We start from the raw sequence: 19,972 nt of genomic DNA on the forward strand, positions 1-19,972 counted from the left end.
CAAGGCAGGCGGCCCCTGCGCGCCCCCGATCCGCGGGTTCCGGGAGGGCGGCGCCCTCCCTCCCCCCTGCAAGTGGCCAGCGTGCGCCGGCCCTTCCCAGAAAGGGGCGTGGAGGGGCGTCTGGCGAGGCCCGGCGGATGCCTAAGTGACTGGCAGCCCCCGAGCCCGCCCAGGGCTGGTCCGGGCCTGCAGGGAACATGGGGGTGCTGAAGGCCGGACTGTGCCCGGGCCTCACCGAGGAGATGGTCCAGCTTCTGAGGAGCGGCGGGATCAGGACAGGTGACCGCGTGGGCGCGCTGGGGAGCTTCTCTTCCCTCGCGTCTGCTCGGCCAGTCCCCTCCTGAGCTTCCACACCCTCTTGGGGAGGCTGGGGGAGTTGGGGAGCGCGGGAGGCCAAGCGAGGGGTCGGGGTAGGACCCCACTGTGCGCCCCCAGGCGCCACGCCATGCTCTAGTCCCCAGAGCTCAGGTGCGATGAGGGCAGCGTGGACCGACGGTCCCGCAGCTGTGGTTTCACAAGGGCCCCTGAGCCTGCCTGCTTCGAGGTAGAATGGATGCTGTCCCCTGTCTCACAGAGGAGGAAAAATCAAGCGTGGGAAGCCCAGGCTGCCCGCGGTGCTCATCGGCTCCACGTGTTTTGTTTTCAGTGGTGGATCTGGCAGCTGCAGACCTGGAGGAGGTCGCCCAGAAGTGTGGCTTGTCCTATAAGGTGAGCTCGCGGTCTGCACGCGCCCCTGGTGTCTTCCAGTGCCCATCCCTAAGAGCATAGAGTCCCCCGGGGTGCATAAGAGGGCGCGCGGGAGACCTGGGACGCCCAGCGGCCTGGTGGATCTGGAGCCTGAGTGCCAGCCCCCTTTGGCAGGCCCTGGTCGCCCTGAGGCGGGTGCTGCTGGCCCAGTTCTCAGCTTTCCCCTTGAATGGCGCCGACGTCTATGAGGAAGTGAAGACCTCCACTGCCATCCTGTCCACCGGCATTGGGAGGTTTGTACGAGTGCTTGGGGAGGAAGGTGATAGGCAGGAGGACTTTCCAGCTCCTGCCCACATTGCTCAGGTGTGAAGAGGGCAGCATGGGACCACGGGAAGGAGAGGCTCAGGACTTCCAGTCCTAGAACAGTCTTCTCTGTTTCCCATATCACTTCAGGATAGGGCAAGAGAGAACAGGGCAGGGCTGCTGAGCGCTGCAGACCCTGTGGGTTATGGGTAATCTCTCCCTTGACACTGGGGATTAGAGATTGTTAGTCCCCCCCTTGCTTTAGCCTGCAAGGAGCAAGTGGCAGAGGTGAGGCTGCAGCCCCTGGGTTTCTGACCCAGAACCTGGTGCTTCATTACAACCTGCAGCAGTAGGGGACAGACGACTCACCAAAAGGAGCACTTACTTACACTATGCCACATCATTTGGGTTGGAAAAGAGATGGAAGATGACTGGCGTTTTCTAGCCAATTGAGGCTGACCTCTCTCCTGGACTGTTTGTGGCAGTTCGATGAATGATGCTGCCATCACAGAGGTCTTTGGAGTGGTCTGGTCCTTTCTGTTTCCTTAACACATTCTCTTGGCAAGGTTTATCCAGCATGATGCTTGCTTTCACAGGTTGGGGATCTGAGCTTGTAATCCATCATGTAATCCATCAAGCCCTGGCTGAGTGCCTACTGGGTGCTCAATGTGAGGTTTAGCAAATGCCACTGAGTGCCTACTGGGTGTCAGATGATACAGATATGAGTGAGGCAAGGGCCCTGCCCTTAAGTGTGACTTCTAGGGAGCCTGGTGGGAAAGAAGGTGGATATGAGGGGTGTGTAAGCACACAGGAAGGCAACACCAAGAGAGAATATTTAGCAGGAAGCAGATTGGCTTGGGGTTTAGGGAGCTTCTGAAACCAACATGCAGAGGGAGCCCATGGGAAGCTGGCCAGATTGCAGCTGCTGTGCTTACTATGGGAGAGATCACGGTGATGCTAGAAAGCCCTGGAGGAGGTGGCCTTGGCATTGAGGGACCAGTTAGGTTTCACCGAGTGCTTCCTGTGAACCAGCACTGTACTCAGTCCTTCAAAGTACATTATTTCATTTGTTCTTCACAGTCCCTAATGAGTGAGTGCACTGCTGTTGCAATTATCATTTTATAGATGAAGAAATCAGGACTCTGGGTAAATGATTTGCTCAAGGTCCTGCAGCTGGTGAATGGCAGACCAAGCACTGGAGGTCATGTCTGAGAACATAACTCTAACTTGTCTGCCCTATTGCCTCCCTTGAGGTGGGAGGCCATTGTAAAAGTGGACTTACAGGCATTGGAGTAGAGGTATGCAGGACAGCTGAGCTGAAGACACCAAGGAGGGAATCTAGGGGTGCTGGTGTGGGGCTGATCTAGGGTAGGTGAGAGAGTAGGAGGCATGATGAAGAAGAAATGAGCTAGGGGTGTGGCTCAAGTGGTAGTGTCTGCCTAGCAAGCACAAGCATCTGGATTCAAACCCCAGAACCACCAAAAAAAAGAGACAGAGAGAAGAAATGTGAGAAGAGCCATCCTACCAGGTGGAATGTCGTTGTGAAGAACCTAAGATGACTTTCTTGGTCTCTAGACTTCCGTGCTAGATAGTTAATGGCTAGCACTTTAAAACTCAGGGAAGGGACAGGTTCTGTCACCAAAAGTTTGATGCCCAATTAATCCAAATTAATGCTGATGTGCAATGAGCATTTTTGCAGGGCATGTGGCCTGCCTTGGAAAAAGCTGTATAGTAGCCTAGCGCAGTGGCTCAAGCAGTAGAGCACCTGCCTAGCAAGCATGAGTCCCTGAGTTCAGACCTCAGAACTGCCAAATAAATAGATAAATAAATAAAAAGGGCTGGAAGTGTGGCTCAAGTGGTAGAGCACCTGCTTTGTAAGCATGGAGCCTTGAGTTCAAATCCTAGTCCCATCAAAAAAAAAAAAAAAAGCTGTCTTGCTGGGGAAGATTGGTGGTTCCTGGCAGGCCAAAGCTTTGTTTGTCTCTGATCCCCTCATTTTGGACCGAGGCCTTCAGGAAATCTGAGGCGTTCAGGTGATGTTGGGCTGAATGGTTAAAATGACTGAAAGGCAGCCCAGAGGAAAAGTTGAAGGATAACTCCTAGAAATCCCTTGTGTTCTGTGCATTGGCGGCTGGGTCCCTGCCTGTGTTGATATGTTGAGTTAGATTGGTGGGAGCTGTATTGGTAGGAAGGTCCTGGGCAGTGAGAGACAGGGTAGAAACAGTGAGCAGTTGGCTGGGAGGCAGACTTGGAAATACCTATTGCAGGCTGCGCCTCATAGGCAAGAATATGGTGGATTCTGGACTAGAGGCAACACCAGCGATTCAACCCCAGCTGCATGTTTGAATTGTCTGGGAAACTTAAAAAGAAAACATGCTTGGGTCCCACTTCTCCAGATTCTAACTTTATTGGCCCAGGTCAGCTGTTCACACAGTTGTTTGCATGTTAGTCACCTGGGGAACTTTTAAAGATTCCCCAACTGTGCCTTCTGCAGGCTGATGAGCATTCCCTGGTGATGGGGACACAGGCCTCAGTGGTTTTGTTTTGTTCTCTTGGTTTTTAAAATTTTTTTTTGAGATACCAGGATTTGAACTCAGGGCCTTTCCTCCTCTCCCTTCCCTTCCTCTCCCTTCCTCCCCCCACCGAGGCTGGCCCAGACCATAATCCTCCTACCTTTGCCTCCTGTGTAACTGGATTTACAGGTATGTACCACCATACCTGGCTTATTTGTTGAGATGGGGGTCTCACTAACTTTTTGTCCAGGCTGACCTCAAACCATGATCCTACCAGTCTTTGCCTTCTGAGTAGCTAGGATTACAGGCATAAGCCACCATGCCTGCCCAGGTGATTTCAGTGTATAGACACATTTGGGAACTGTTGATGTAGATGTCTTTTTAAAAATTCTGGGAGATGAGCTCCATGGTATGTGTCTGTAGTCCCTGCTGCTGGAGAGGCTGAGGTGGGAGGATCACTTGAGCCCAGGAGTTCAAGGCCAGATCCCATCTGGAAAAAAGACACAAAAAACAACAACCACAACATAAACCTTCAGGAGTGAGAGTGAGAAGCCTAATGGTTCTCAAACTTGGGCAGGTATCAAGATCTCTTGGAGTTCTTGTTCAGTAGGTGTTTAGAGGTGTGCTGAGAGTTTGCATTTCTGACCAATTCCTGAGTGTTGCTGATGCTCTGGTCTGGGGGCCATCTTGGGAGAACCACCAGAATGAACACTGCTGTCAGGGAACTAGGCTTCTCAAATCTTGGGGAAGAAGGGGGGTTAGGATGGGTGGAAGCTCCACTAAGCCCAATACACAGAGTGAGCACAGTTATCCCAAGAAGCCACAGGGCTGGAGCGCAAACCAGAGCCTTTGACTGGTGGCAGCTTGTGGTCCCTGGAATTAAAATAGATGAGGTATTGATGGGAGTGCTGCTTGGCTTACACGGATAGGTCACAAAGTCTTCCAGAACCTCACCAGAGGCCTGGAGGCTGTGAAGGATGCTGCAGCGTGTGGAAGGGGTGCTTGTGGCCAGCCCTGGTCAGGCTGTGGTATAGAAGCTTTGGCCCCTGCACTGGGCAGGGCATGGAGGGTGGGTGATGACCTGCTTCATGCTGGTTCAAGGACAGAACTGGGTTAAGAATTGACTGTGTCTTGAGGGTTATCCCAAGACTTCCACAGTACAGGAACTAAGCAAAGCGACAGTCATTCTAAACCTTATTTCACAAGTCAGGCTATTGTGCATCTCCTGCGGGTTAGGCATTGTGCTGGTACTGGGGACCAAACAGGTACAGGCTCTTATCAGATGAGGGTGACAGACAAAAACAAGCAAATAAAAAATAATTACAAACTCCCAGAACTAATAAGAGACTTCAGCAAGATTACAGGATACAAGATTGGCACATAAAAATCAATTTATTTCTCTATGCTCACAAGGAATACATGGAAACCAAAATTAAAACAGCACCTTACAGTTGCTCCAAAGAAAATGAAATACGTTGGTGAGTCTAATACAGCAAGTACAGGATTTGTATGTGGAAGATTAAAAATTGCTGATGAACATGATCAAAGATCCAAATAAAGAGAGACCCACTTTGTTCTGGGATTGGGAGATTCTACACAGAATCTTGATGTCTGGGAAGACATCACGTCTTCCCAGATTTGTTTATAGATTTCTTTCTTTTTTTTTTTTGTAGCACTAAAGTTTGAACTCAGGGCCTCATGCTTGCTAGACAGGTGCTCTACCACTTGAGCTACTCCACCAGCTCTTTTTTGTGGTTTGTTTTTTCAGTTGCCTTGTTTTTTTTTTTGTCTTTTTTGTTTTGCTTTTTTTTTTTTCTATTTTTTCCCTTTTTTTTCGGTGCTAGGGACCGAACTCGGGGCCTTGCACTTGCCAGGCAAGTGCTCTTCCACTGAGCTAAATCCCCAACCCCGGTTTGTTTTTTCAGGATAGAGCCTTGAAAATTATTTGCCCAGGCTGGCTTCAAACCTTGATCCTCCTGATGCCTGCCTCCTGAATAGCTAGGATTACAGGCATGAGCAACTGGCACCTGGCTTTTGCTTTGTTTTTTATAAGATCTTGCACTTTGCCTTGGCCAGCCTCAGATCTTAATCTTCCTACCTTAACCTCCCGAGCAGTTGGGACTGTAGACTTGTACCACCATTCCTGGCTTGTTTTTGAGAGAGTCTCACTAACTTTTTGCCCATGCTAGCTTCAAATCATGATCCTCCTGATCTCTGCTTCCTGAGTAGCTGGTATAGGTATGTACCATCATGCCTGGCCCCCATATGGTTAAATTTTAATAAAGATACAGAAGCAAAGAAGAAAGATAGCTTTTTGAACAAGTAATGCTAGAACTATTGGCCATCATAGGTAAAAGTAATAAACCTGAAAAGCACACCTGATACAGAAATCGATTAAAATGAATTGGGAACTTAAATGGAAAACATAAATTCATCTAACTTTTGGGACAAAACAGAAGAAAATCTTTGGGAACTATGACCAGGCAAAGGTCTTAGGCATGAAACAAAAAGTGTAGTCTGCTAATAATATTTGACCATAGTACTGCAAAAGGAAAAAAAAAAAAATTGATAAATTGGCCAGATGCCGGTGGCTCACACCTGTAATCCTAGCTACTCATGAGGCAGATATCAGGAGGATTTCGGTTGAAGCCATCCCTGGGCAAATAGTTCATGAGACCTTATCTCAAAAAACCCATCACAATAAAGGGCTGGTGGAGTGGCTCAAGGTATAGGCCTTGAGTTCAAACCCCAGTCCACAAAAAAAAAGAGAAGAAAAAAAGTAGCTTATAATGCCAAATGCTGGTGAGGATGTGGAGAGATGGAATTACTCATTGCATTGTGTTGCTGGTGTGAATGTAAAATGGTATTAGCCACTCTGAAAAATAGTTTGGTCCTTTCTTATGAAATTAATATATGGTTAACATACAATTCAGCATTTTTAGTTTGGGGCATTTGTCCCAGAGATAAGAAAACTTAGGTTCACTCAGAAAAAAAAAAAAAAAGCAATCTTGAGTCCTTACGGAGGTGGAGTGGCTCAAGTGGTAGAGTGGCTACCTAGCAAGCATGAGGTGCTGAGTTCAAACGTCGATACTTCCAAAAAAAGAAAAAAAAAACAAATGCTTATAGCTGTATTAGCCATAATAGGGCCAAACTGGGAACAACCACCAAATGTTCTTCACTGGATGAATGGTCACACAAACTGATGAGTCCACAGCATGGAATATTACTCACCATTTAAAAAAAAAAAAAAAGAATGATCTCTCTATGCATGCAACAACTTGGCTCTCTAGGGAATGATGCTGAGTGAAAAAAGCCAATCACAAAGGTCACTTTGTAGTGGATGCTTCTGTTTGTATAATGTTCTTGCCATAACATAATGGAGAAGGAGAACAGATGCATGGGTGCCAGGGGTTAGGAGTTAGGGGTGGGTGGGAGGGCTGTGGCTTTTAAAAGGCAGCATGTTCTGTCTTGGTTGTGGTGTTTACAAACTACACATGTGAGAAAATGACATACACATGTAACTATGCACATTAACCGTGCTGCTATCTGATTAAGTTCTGTCTAGCACCAGCATTAGTTGCCTGGTTGACAGTGCAGGAAACTCACTGTGTGCAATGTGTTATCTCTTACATAACAAGTGTTACCTTTAGGGGATAAGGTGAAGGGTGCAAGTAAATCCACAGGGGCTGAACTGGACAATAAAGGAAGGCCTTTGGATGGGGCAGCCAAGGCCTGCATGGAAAGGTGATCTTTTTTTCAGTGCTGAGGACCAAACCCAGGTCATCATGTATGCTAGGCAGGCACTGCACCACTGAGCTGCACCCTCAGCCCTTTTTAAATTTTGACAGGGTCTTGTTGTGTAGCTCAGGCTGGCCTCAAATGCATGATCCTCCTGCCTCAGCCTCCCTAATGCTGGGGATTATTTTTGACTGTATTAATTAATCCTGGCGGTGATACTGTACTGCTGCCGCCCCCTCCTCCCCTGTTCCCCTGACTTCCTGGTTGATTCTCTTCTCTTTTTCTATCATCAGTCTGGATAAACTTCTCGATGCTGGTCTCTATACTGGAGAAGTGACTGAAATTGTAGGAGGACCAGGTAGCGGCAAAACCCAGGTACATGTGAAGCCAGCAGGCAGGAAGATTGGGAGAGGTGGGTGGATAGCCCTGGATCCCTGGGGAGCTCCTGTGTCCCTGTGGGATCAGAGGTCAGAAAACATGAGAAGTGGACTTGGACTTGGCCTGTTTGTGTGACTGGAAGCTGGGCAAGATGTGACGGGGAGCCCCATGCTAGACCTTCCATCTCCAAGGGCTCAGGTTCACGCAATGCCTGATCTCTCTCCAGTTATGCCTTTGCGTGGCTGCACACATGACCCACAGTCTGCAGCAGAATGTCCTATATGTTGATTCTAATGGAGGGCTGACAGCCTCCCGCCTCCTCCAGCTACTGCAGGCTATGACCCAGGATGAAGAGGAACAGGTAAGGGGTGGGACAGGCAGGCTCCTTTGAGGTGCTGATGCTAGAAGGTCCCACTGTCCCTTACACTGCTGGAATTTGGGTCATCTAGGTGGCTTCTGGTTGTGAAACCTGCAGTCCTGTTGATGTTTCTTGCATTCTCGCTGCATCCTTTCCTGCTAACACCATCATCCACCCACGATGCTTTCAGGAAACATTCCAACTCCTTGAGTACCCTAAATCAGAGTGGCAAACAATCATCGTTTGTGTTTCCAGCCCATTTCTTCCCTGCGGCAGACATCACTAATCAAGCCGTATCTCAGCAGCCATCCCCATTAGACAAAACCCATTTGCCTTTTTGGAACTTCATGCCTGTGTCTGAGTGTCTCTTTCCCTTCTCAGCCTTATAATTCTCTTCATCACCTCCTTCCATCCTCTGCTCCATCTCATCCAAGCCCTTGCTTCCCTCTCACACCCTCAGGCAGCTGCTCTCCAGAGGATCCAGGTGGCACATGTGTTTGATATCTTCCAGATGCTGGAGGTCCTGCAGGACCTCCGAGATACTGTGGCCAAGCAGGTGAGTCTGCTGATCTGCCCTGCACTGCTTTACCCAGCAGGTTTCCCAAGACACACTTTGTATGGAAACACAGATGTGCATTCTGGTGATCCCAGCTGTGCTTGCCACTCCATGGGTGGAATTCTTCAGTGCTTAACTCACATACTGCATTGTTTACATGTCCACCATCCCTGCTACACTGCACACTGAGCCCCTTGAGGACAAGGATTATGTTGTATTCACCTCTGCATTCCTCACTAAGATCAGTTAGGAATACTTTCAGCTGCAAGTAATAGAGGCTGTCTGACAGAGACTTGAACCCCAGGGACATCACATTACCTCATGTGAGTCTGGAGGTTGGCAAGACCGTGGACTCGGGGCACTAGATTGTATGTCTGGTCATCTTGCTCTTCCCCTCATGATTGCAAAGGGGCTGTTATAGCCCCAAGCATCTTGTCTTCACACGTCCCCATATCCTCCATGTTAAGGCTAGGGGGAGATAGATGTTTTTTTTTAGGACGAGAAACCTAGTCTACTAGCCCACTAATGGACTTCCCTCTTCCCCTTACATCTAGTTGACCAGATTTAAAAACAAAACAAAAAACTATGGTACCCAGGATCGAATTCAGAGCCAGTGTATGTTAGGCAAGCAGTCTACCACTGAGCTACACCCCTAATCCTAGTTGGCAAAAATTGAGTTATATGCAACTCTTGTACCAGGAGCTGGGACCACCTTCCTTGAAGACAAGAGATTTCCACCCAGTACCTGAACATATTCAGAGTTGTGTTAACTAGGAAAGTGAGAGGTGGGGTGTTGAATAGCATTAGGTTGATTCTGTGCTACACTCTGCTAGATGCTTAGACAAGATTTAAAAGACATCTCAGAGACAGAATAGTTTAGTTCATCTCAAACTTTTTCTCTTGCCACAAACTGACATGGGTATACCCAGAATGGTCTATCAAGAAAGTTAACTTTCACAAACTTTAGAACATGCAATAGGTAAGCAGATACTGACCACAGAAGCCATAGCTGGTTAGAACCCACCAGTGTATTGAATGAACCATGAAGACAAGTAAAGCAGGTTCCATGCAACCCTCTCATTTTTACAGATGAGGAGAGCGAGAAGCAGAGACGATATCCACATATTTAGAACAACCAAGAACCCAAATTTCTGAATTCCAGGTCAGAATGTCAGAATGCTACACACACGCACATGTGCACACACACACCCCCTTAGGACCATTAAATGGTATATTTTCTACTATTACATAACAAGTGCACAAACTCTGGAGCTTAAATCCACATATTTACTGTCTCACAGTTTCCATGGGTCAAGAACCTGGGTTCACTTAGCTGGGTCCTCTGGGTAGGATCCTTATGGCTGTAACCCAGGCGTCGGCAGGGCTGTGCTCTCATCCAAAGTCTCAGCGGGGGAAGAATCTATTCACAAGTTTGCTCAGGTTGTTGGTAGAATAAATGCATTTTCTAGTGGCTGGCATTGGCCAGAGGCTGCTGTCAGCTTCTGGAGGCCACCCACTTTTCCTGCCCTTTGACCCTTTCTATAGGGAGTTCACAGCATGGCCACTTGCTTCTTCAAGACCAACAGGACAGTGACAGCAAATAGTAACAGCCAGTCTTTTATAGCATAGTGTAGCCGTGGAAGTGACATAATGTAGCCTAATGAAGAGACTGAAGGGGAAGGGCTGGGGATGACTGAGAAGCATTAGCATGTGTGAGGCCCTGAGTTCTGTCCCCAGCACCAAAAAAAGTGACATGCCAACATTTTTGACATCATATCCACCAGAAGCAGGTCACATGTCTTGCCTGCACTCCAGAAGAAGAATTTGACTAACTGAAAGTGGGGACCATGGGGTTCACTTAGGGTCTGTCTACTACAAATAGCCTGCTGTGGAGACAGCAAGGATCTAAGCTTGAGTTTGGTTTTAGCTTCTCCCTTTCCTGCCATCCTCTCTCAGACAATTTGGTGACAGACCAAGAGCTGGTAGCTGGGAGAAATGCAACAGACAGAGCAGAAAATGCCCAGTAGCCAAGACTTGGCTAATGGGCAGTGGAAAAAATGGAATAGAAGCAGAATGCAGATACAGGAAGGAAGGGAGAGAAGAAAGGAAGCCGGGGTGACATTTTGGGCCCAGAGAAAGTAGGAGGACACTGACACGCATGCAGACACAAGATTATGGTTTGAAAGAAAGCATCAGAACTCTTAGAGAAAGAGTGTCTTTATTTGGAACTATCGTAGCTGTGGGAGAGGAGGCCCTGGAGGCAAGATCTAGAAGGAAGATGAAGTAGAGGGAAGGCTGCAGTCTTCAACAAAGGAAGTTAGGAATTTGGGGTGAAGTAAGCAGGAGAGGTGAGGATAAGTCCGGAAAGATGGGCCTCACAACACCCAACCATATGGGTGAGGGAGACCTTGCTGCACTTGAGGCAGGTGCAGTATCTGGTCTGGGGAGATTGTTTATGACTAGCTTCTAATGGAGGCATAAGCTTGTTCTGGCGCCCCCTAGAGACCATCCGTTCATGGTAGGTACCTGCTTCCCCCATCCCTCCAGGTAATGGGTTCTTCAGGGATTGTGAAGGTGGTGGTTGTGGACTCGGTCACAGCGGTGGTCTCCCCACTCATGGGAGGTCAGCAGAGGGAAGGTGAGTGGTGTGGCAGAACCTAAGGGCCGGGCAGGGTGGGGGGAACCTTACCTCCCAGCTCTGGAGTCTGGTCTCTGACCAGCCTGTCCCTGGTTCTCTGCTGTCCTCCCTGTCTGCTCCTCCTTCCCCAGGCCTGGCCTTGATGGTGCAGCTGGCTCGGGAGCTGAAGACCCTGGCCCGGGACTTCGGCATGGCTGTGGTGGTAAGGAACTGAGAACTTGATTTCTAGTTAGAGCTAGCTCTGTTTCCTTTAAATCCTTAAATGACAGCTTGGAACCCTAGAGTAGCCTCCTTTTTTTTTTTTTCCAGTACTGGGTCTTGTACACAGGGCTTCACGTTTGCTAGGCAGGAGCTCTACCACTTGATTCACTCACCAGCCTTTTTTTTATGATGGGTTTATCAGAAATAGGGTCTGGTGAACTATTTGCCCAGGCTAGCTTTGAACCTTGATTCTCCTGATCTCTGCCTCCTGAGTAGCTAGGATTGTAGACATGAGACACCGGTGCCTGGCTCCGGAGTAGCCCTTTAGGAAAGGAACATGGCACAGCCTCCCTGGGTCAGCTGGAGTCTGGGCTGTGATGGAGAGCTGCAACTGTCTGGTTTTTCTTTTAAGTCTGGTTTATTGAGGTATAATTTATGTAGAGTAACTATGTCCTTGTTTGAAGTTTGACTAACAGGTAACAGTGTATCCAATCTTATTACCTCACTGAAAGTTCCCCCATTCCCACGCAACCAATGTCTTTCTGTTCCCATAGCCTTTTCCTTTCCAGAGCTTCACAGAAATTAATCTTTTTACTGTTAAAGTAGCCTTTTCTGCTTATGAAGCAGTTTTTTTAAAACTCTGCATGCTAAGTAGCTAAATATGATTCAGATTTGTCATCAGTCTCCACAGCCATAGGAACTGTATTATTTTATCTCCAGAAAGTCTTTTTTCTCTGCATATGTACTTATGCTTTTCACCAACTTCCTAACCAAACTAACCTCATTTAAAAAATACAAAAATATCTTCCTTTCTCAATCCATTTGCCATGTTCTTATATAGATTCTTCCTTGTTTTTGTTTCAAGATTTCTTGAGACAAGGTCTCACCGTGTGATCTCAAGCTCTTGGTCCTCCTGCCTCAGCCTCCTGAGTGCTGGGATTACAGGCACACACCACCCTACCTGGTTCTTTATGCAGATTATCATTATCATTCTTAGCAGCTACATATTTCTTCCCATTTTTATATGATGGTAAAATGCACAGAACATATCATTTACTATCTTAGCCTTTTCTAGGTCTACAGTTTAGTGGTGATAAACATATTCATCATGTTGGGCAAGCCTCACCACTATCCATCTCAATATTCTTTTTATCTTGTAAAACTAAAACTCTTTGCCCATTAAAAATAACTACTCCTGCTGGGCGCCAGTAACTCATGCCTGTTATCCTAGCTACTCAGGAGACTGTGATCAGGAAGATCAAGATTGAAGGCCAGCCCGGGCAAATAGTTCCTGAAATCCTATTTCAAAAATACCCAACACACACACACACACACACAAAGGGCTGGTGGACTGGCTTAAGTGGTAGAGTGCCTAAGTAGTCCCCTCCCCCAAAAGCACCCTCCCTCCCCCTCCCCCCCCAGCCCCTGACAACTACCACTCACTTTCTTTTCTTTATTGTTTTATTATTCATATGTGCGTACAACGCTTGGGTCATTTCTCCCCCTTGCCCCCACTCCCTCCCTTACCACCCACTCCGCCCCCTCTCTCTCCCCCCCACTCCCTCAATACCCGGCAGAAACTATTTTGCCCTTATCTCTAATTTTGTTGAAGAGAGAGTATAAGCAATAATAGGAAGGAACAAGGGTTTTTGCTAGTTGAGATAAGGATAGCTATACAGGGAGTTGACTCACATTAATTTCCTATGCATACCACTCACTTTACATAATTTTGACTACTTCAAATGCCTCATGTAAGTGGAAACGTGGTATTTTGCCTTTTGTTTTTGACTGATTTATTTCTCTTAGCATAATGTCCTCATCTGTGTTGTAGTAGGTGTCAGAATTTCCCTTTTTTGTTTGTTTGTTTGTTTGTTTATTTTGCAGTACCAAGTTTGAGCCATTTCTACTCTTCCTTCTTTTTAAAGGCTGAATTAGCACTGGGGTGTAGCTCAGTGGTAGAGCTCTTGCCCATCAAGTGCAAGACCCTGGGTTTGATCCCTAGCACCACACACTCACAAAAAAAAAAAAAACAAGGCCGAATGATTGCACTGTAGGGATAGGCTACATTTTGCTTGGCCATTCATCCACTGATGGATGCTCGGGTTCTAGTTTTGGGCTCTTAAGAGTAATGTTGCTTTGAACATGAGTATCCACATCTCTCTTTGTATCCTACTTTCGTTCTGCTTGGGTGAATATACAGAAGTGGAACCGGTGGTCATATGATAATGTTGTTTTTTATTTTTTGTGGAGCTACTGCAGTGGCTGTAACAGCAAACTTTTTCTGTAAAGGACCAGATAGGCAACTCAACTCTGCCAGGGTGGCATGAAGGTAGCCAAGGGACAGCACATGAACAAATGGCCACATTATGTTCCATTGAAACTTGACTTATAGCTGGGCATGGCAGCACACACCTGTAATTTTAGCACTTGAGAGGCTGAGGCAGACCAGTCTGAGTTACAAAGTGAGTTGGAGACCAACCTGTACTACATAGCTAGCAACCCTGTCTCAAAAAAAAAAAAAAAAAAAAAAACAAACAAAACCAAAAAGGACTTAACAAAACCCTAAAAAAGTCAAAGAAAAACAAAACGAAAAATCTCTTGATTTACCAAAACAGTTTTTGGATCAGATTTAGCCAGTGGACCAGGGTTTGCTGATCCTTGCTGTACCATACTGATCTCTCCAGTTCTTGATCTTTGGACGTGTAGGTCATTGATGAAGAAACTACAGTTTTTACCTAAGTCTCTGTACTGCTCACATCATTTCCTCCTAAGTGTATAAATAACCACTGAGTCAGGAATACATTTATTTAAAAAAATTAATTAAATTTTTTTGGTAGTACTGGGGTTTGAACTCAGGGCCTCACGCTTGCTAGCAGGTGCTCTACTTTTTGAGCCACTCTGCGAGCCCTGTTTTTTTTTTTTTTCTTTTTCTTTGTGAGATGGGGTCTCACTGTGGTGCCCAGGCTGGTCTTGAACTGGTCTCTAGTAATACTCCTTGTTCAGCCTCCTGAATAACTGGGGTAGAGATGTGTGCCACCATGCCTAGCTACATGTATTTTTAGATGTCTAGATAGGACATGGCTGCATTTTGAGGAAAGGTTATACTAATTTGTATACCCACTGGAAACATAAAAGGGCCTATTTCCATATTCTTTTGTTTAAATACAAGGTTCCACGGCCTCCCTCTCTTGGCTTTTGGATGATTGCCTGCTGTGTGCCAGGCTCTGGCTTGGGCAGTAGGGATTCATGGTGAACAAACACAGCTCTGTCCTTGAGGGGCTCCTCAAAAGTGCATAGCTCTGTGGCTAACCTGGGCACAGTAGGCTGACCCACCAGAATTGGAGTCCTTCTAAACCTTCTCTCACTCCCACTCACAGACACATTCCCAGACACAGAGTGCTTGGGTATGTATGGTGTCTGTACACCCATCTGTTGGGCTGGGGGTTGTGGTAGGCACAAGCCCAGCATGGGCTTCCCTTTAGAAAAGTGAGACTAACACACTGCTTTTTCACAGACAGGTGCTCTTCTAATTGGAGTCTGGCCTGAGGCATCGAGGTTTAGTGGAAAGAGCTAGCTGTAGGTCAGAAGCTCTGGATGCTAATTCTAGACCTGCCATTAAGTTATAGCACCTTGGGGGAGTCATTTCTCTACACTAGGCCTCAGTTTTCCTATCTGTAAAATGAGCAGTAGGAACAGATGTCCTCTGTGCTAGCATTTATGGAAGTCTGTTCTTTCTGCAGGTGACCAACCACTTGACCCGAGACAGGGACAGTGGGAGGGTCAAACCTGCCCTCGGACGCTCCTGGAGCTTTGTGCCCAGCACCCGGATTCTACTAGACACTAAGGAGGCAGGAGCGTCAGGCAGCAGCCAGCGCACAGTGTGTCTGACCAAGTCTCCCCGTCAGGTGAGCCAGCCCCAGGAGAATGCCAGGATCTTGGGCTCTGGAGGGTGGTTTCCATGTCCATGGGTATCTTACTGAAGAACTTACTCCCCTCCCCAAACCCTATCTCTTCTTTCAGCCAACAGGACTCCAGGAGGTGGTAGACATTGGGACATGGGGCACTCCAGAGCAGAGCCCAGTGGTACAGGGAGAGGAGACATGACTGGTGCTGTTGATTGAGAAGGGGGAGGCACCAAAACCCCCACAACTTTCCTTCCCAGAAATATTGCTGCCCACTGCCACCCAGCACCTGGGACTGCAGAAGTACTCAGGCTGATCAGAAGAGATGTCTCACTCTCTGGGGAAGCACATGAAGACCCAGGCCAGAGAGGACGCTGCAGTGGGAGGACCCAGCCGTGTTGGTGCCAAGTTTCCTTCCACTGGTTCATCATCTGTGTTCCCATTGGGAGCCAGGTTCACCCTTGCTTGGGGGCATCTCTAAAGAGGCACACCAGTGACAGGATGGATAGCACAGTGACTGAACCATGGAGACACTAGCTTCCTTTGTTTCCCTTCTGTATTTTTGGTTTTGGTCTCCGTTTTTCCAACTGTAAGATTAGCCTCCTTTTCCCTTAGCTTTATCTCTGAGTTATTGGGTAGAAATAGCCTCATAAATGAAAAACTTTTTTTCATCTACATCCTGCTCTTAAAAATATATAAAAAGAATATTCCCTGAACTCCAGACTCACCTGATTTCCCCTCAGAGGTTGTTTTTCAGTCTCCCCCAGTGAGGCCCCCAAAGAATGATTCTTCCTTTCCTCCTGCTGATTTGGTTTCACACACCTGCATGCATCACCATGACCAGGTGAGAATGTGAGCTTGCTGCTATCCCAGGGATATAATTTAACAGGAAGGAAGGACATGACCTGCTCCTGGTGAATCCAGCTACTTGTTTAATATGCATGGGGCCGTGTGGGTCCCTGCCACCGTATAGAGTAACCAGAGGTGGTGAACCATGGCCTCGCCCATAAATAGTCAGAGGGGACTTTGCACAGTAAATAGAGCCAGCTGGGAAAGTTGATGCTGGCGTAAATAATACATGGCAAATCTAGTCCTTTATGCAGAAATTCATTGCTGGTGGCTCCGAGATACAATATAATTACACCTCTCTTCCTGCCAGCTGTACCACAGCCTCGTGCCTTAGTGTATAAAATAACCCCCTTGTCTGTTACCAACACTGTGGTCATCCGTTTGGGAGCTGTAACTGTGGCTGGGAGGGGAGGAGGATGCCAGGGAATAGAAAATAAAAGGCAGAGTAGAGAAATGATCAGTATTGTTTACTGACCATATTTTTCAAAAAGAAGGTTGTCCTTGGTTAGAGAGTCTATTCTGTAATTAGTTGTGTCTTGGCTGTAGGGAAAGAGGTCATAGTTACACTTAGAACATAGGACATTGGGGCGGGGGGAAGAGGGGAGAAATGACCCAAACATTGTATGCACATATGAATAAAAGAAAAAAAAAATAGAAGATAGGACATTTACAGGTGACAGATACTGTAGGGTTAGAAGCAAGAATGGTGGATGGGGAATCAGTGGCAAACTGGCTTGAGGATGTCTTCTGAGGGAGGATTGGGTTGATAAGCCTAAACCCTGTACTTAATATGAATTTAATATGAAACGTAGGCTGGCCTCCAACTTGTGATCCTCCTGTCACTGCTTCCTGAGTGCTAAGATTACAGACAGATGCCACCACATGGAGTTCTATTCCTGCTGGGGGACAGACTAGCTGAAGGTGCACATCCTCTCCCAGGTGGCTGCTGTGGCTGCTCTATCCATGGGAAAATGCTCCATTCCCTACTACTCCAGACTACCACACCACATTCCTGCAGGCATCCATGGCAGACAGACCGCTTCGTCTGTTGGGTCTTGCTTTGCTTTACCAGTGTGTTGCTGCACTCTATTCTGGCCACACCATGCAGTCCCCTGGACTCTGGCTTGGGGTGCCTTTTGCTCACTTGCTTACGTGTATGCCTCCACCTACTCCCACTGTGTCTGGCATGCACTCACCCCAAAATTCTCCCTTTTATGCCTCAACTGTGGCCTACATAGGTGTTTAGAATAAGTCCCTGGTACTACTACTCACTTGTGCTTTCCTGTGTCTGCCCCTGAGCCCTGGGTCCACTCCAAGGCTCCCAGGCCTATTGTTCTCTTCTTTGTACCTCCTGGGAGCTTAGGAACGAGTGAGTTTAATTCATTTTAACAATAGCAAAGGAGCAATGCAAGAATGTTTTCCTCTTGATCCAGTCAGTCATTACATCCCCCAGTCTCTTTATAGTTTGATATAGGAGACTTCTATTTCATTTCTTTGAAATTAGACTAAATTCATATTAAGCACTTGATAGCCAGCAAGTAGGCACTTGACTTCCCAAACTATCAGTCAAAATATCCTTATAGTATTGTCACTGTTCACCTCAAGGAACAAGGAGGCATCAGCAATAAGGATGCTTAGTCTCTGCTAACCTAAGTCCAAGGTGGTTAACTCTGGCTCACTGTCAAGTAGCATAGGGTCTTCCATCTTTCTGCTCTGTTCTGTTTTAGGGTTGGTTTTGTCTTCAAGCTCTTTGCTCTCACAAAGCCTGGCTGCAACCATTCTAAGCATCAATCCAGACATGACAATATAGGCAAGAAAGGGAGACCATTGTCCTGATCTCCAGCTCCTAAATAGCTGGGATTACAGGCATAAGCCATCATGTCCATCCAACATGTAGGCTGTAAATTTTTTTTTCTTGTGGTAGTGGAGTTTGATCTCAGGGCCTTGTGCTTGATAGGAGCCACGTCTCCCCCAGCCCTTTTTGTCCTTTGAAAAACAAGAAAAACACAGAATTTCCAAAGCGGACTTACTGCATATCTCTTCGGTACAGAGTTGCTGCATGTGCCCATGGCTAATTTAGTAATGGCAGGAAAAAAAAAAAAAATGGGGTCACTGTCATGGGCTCAGACCCACCAGGAAATAGCCCTGGCATTGGCACTGGGGACGAACTTACCTGAAACAATGCTGTGGTGTACTAGGTTTGTATTAGAGTTGAAAAGTTTAGCTGGAAATAAAGCTGAATAAAAAATAAATAACAAGGTAGCATCCCTGTGTGTGGAGGAACTAGACATTGGGTGGGCCTGCCACAGTCCCTGTGGGCTCAGTCCCTGTGCACCAGTCTCATTGTGACCTTAGGACAGCTAAGTAGCATTGGAAGTCATTCCATCTTACAGACAGTAAATGGGAGAGCAGTGCAGTTTAGGACATGAAGCTAATAAGTGATAGCATGGGACTCCAAACTTGAATCTATCTGATGCCAAATCCACTTCCTTCCAACTGCCTGCTGCCTTCGGCTATAAATATGTAAATGTTTATAAAATGTTTTTATTTTATAATAAAATTTTAAAATAAAAAATTTATTTTAAAATAAAAAATGTTTATAAACAAAATTCTTTTTCCTATTTTGCCCTGATAGCAGCCAAGGCTGCACATCCCAACCTCTCTCCAGCTTAGCTCACCATAAAAAGCTGGATCAGAGATCCACTTTATCAGCTCTTTCTGATTTTCCCCAGGGAAGAGAGAATGGCAAACACTTAGAGAAGGCAGATACCGTTTGTATTAAAGAAACCTGAGGGTTTGGGGGAAATAAACCTGAATAAAAAAACAACAGGATCTATGCATTCCTGAGATGTGAGCCAGAAGGAGATAAGGGACTTAGAAGCATGTCCTATGGTTTTTGCTGTGTTCTGGCCTGGAGTTGTCTGGGTAGGTTTGTTTCCAATTCTGTATGCTGGAGGTGGGCATTGGAGGAGGCTCTGTGGTGTGCAGAGCTGAAATTACAGCTTAGGTATATGTGCATACACACACGTAATATATATTTAAATATATAAGCATGTGTGTATGTATGTGTATATATATACATATGTATGTATGCATATATGTGTGCATGCGTATATATATATATATATATATAGAGAGAGAGAGAGAGAGAGAGAGAGAGAGAGAGAGAGAGAGAGTTTTTGTTTTTATGAGATAGGATCTTGTTGAATAGCCCAGGCTGGACTGGAACTCTCCATCCTGTTTTAACCTCCTGAGTGCTGGGATTACAGTCTTGTACCATTATGTTGGTTCTTTACTCCTTTTTTTTTTTTAACCTTTTTCTTTTTAGAGCTATATATATTATTAATCAAAAGTTACCCTGGGGGCTGTGGATGTAGCTCAGTGGTAGAGTGCTTTCCTAGCATTCACAAGGCCCTGGGTTCAATCCCAGCACAACAACAACAACAAAAATTACCACGAATGATTCTCATCTTTTTTTCTTGTCTTATTATACTGGTTGGACTAACTTTCAGTTCTATATAAAGTAGAAGCAACAATAGCCAACAAACATCTGTATCTTGTTGCTTACTTCAGTGGGCTCTTCCCAGTGTTTTATCATTGAGTAACATTCTTTAAGTCCTGTTTGGCTCCTTTTTTTTTTTGGCATTGCAGGGGTTTGAACTAAGGATCTCTACCACTTGAGCCACATCCCCAGCTCTGTTTAACTATGTTTTATCAAGGTAAAGACCTCACTCAGCATTTCCATTTCTCTTGGAGGGAGCCTGGGAATTGGCCATAACATTGGCCATGCATAGTCTTCTGTCCTAGTCCATGGAAGGGACACCTGACCTTAGGACGGACTGGGGATGG

At 46.5% G+C, this 19,972-nt stretch overlaps 1 protein-coding gene and 1 long non-coding RNA gene across 3 annotated transcripts in view; one reads left to right on the plus strand and one right to left on the minus strand.

Moving 5' to 3' along the window:
• Positions 1-18,246, plus strand: Rad51d (RAD51 paralog D). 2 transcript variants are annotated; one of them, XM_020185705.2, is made up of 10 exons: positions 1-279; positions 647-708; positions 862-980; positions 7,535-7,616; positions 7,846-7,980; positions 8,438-8,533; positions 11,081-11,171; positions 11,303-11,373; positions 15,113-15,277; positions 15,535-18,246. In XM_020185705.2, the coding sequence occupies exons 1-10, from the start codon at positions 198-200 to the stop codon at positions 15,625-15,627; spliced, it is 996 nt and encodes a 331-aa protein (XP_020041294.1). In that variant the 5' UTR covers positions 1-197; the 3' UTR covers positions 15,628-18,246. The 2 variants fall into 2 exon arrangements, with proteins under 2 accessions (XP_020041294.1, XP_020041301.1); XM_020185712.2 differs by having other exon boundaries at positions 4-279; positions 15,393-18,246.
• LOC141413786 (uncharacterized) overlaps positions 17,977-19,972 on the minus strand; it is a 12,688-nt gene continuing 10,692 nt past the window's right edge. The window contains exon 4 of the long non-coding RNA XR_012438678.1: positions 17,977-18,109. This is a non-coding gene — a long non-coding RNA (uncharacterized lncRNA). The remainder of the gene's footprint in view (positions 18,110-19,972) is intronic.

The sequence above is a fragment of the Castor canadensis genome, chromosome 11, assembly GCF_047511655.1.
Source record: "Castor canadensis chromosome 11, mCasCan1.hap1v2, whole genome shotgun sequence".
NCBI lineage: Eukaryota > Metazoa > Chordata > Mammalia > Rodentia > Castoridae > Castor > Castor canadensis.

Excerpts from the sequence above, each read along its gene's own strand:
- Rad51d (XM_020185705.2), top strand. The coding sequence starts at position 198 with ATGGGGGTGCTGAAGGCCGGACTGTGCCCGGGCCTCACCGAGGAGATG. Across the intron at positions 981-7,534 it reads CTGTCCACCGGCATTGGGAG|TCTGGATAAACTTCTCGATG; the intron begins GTTTGTACGAGT and ends TTCTATCATCAG. Across the intron at positions 11,374-15,112 it reads ACTTCGGCATGGCTGTGGTG|GTGACCAACCACTTGACCCG; the intron begins GTAAGGAACTGA and ends TTCTTTCTGCAG.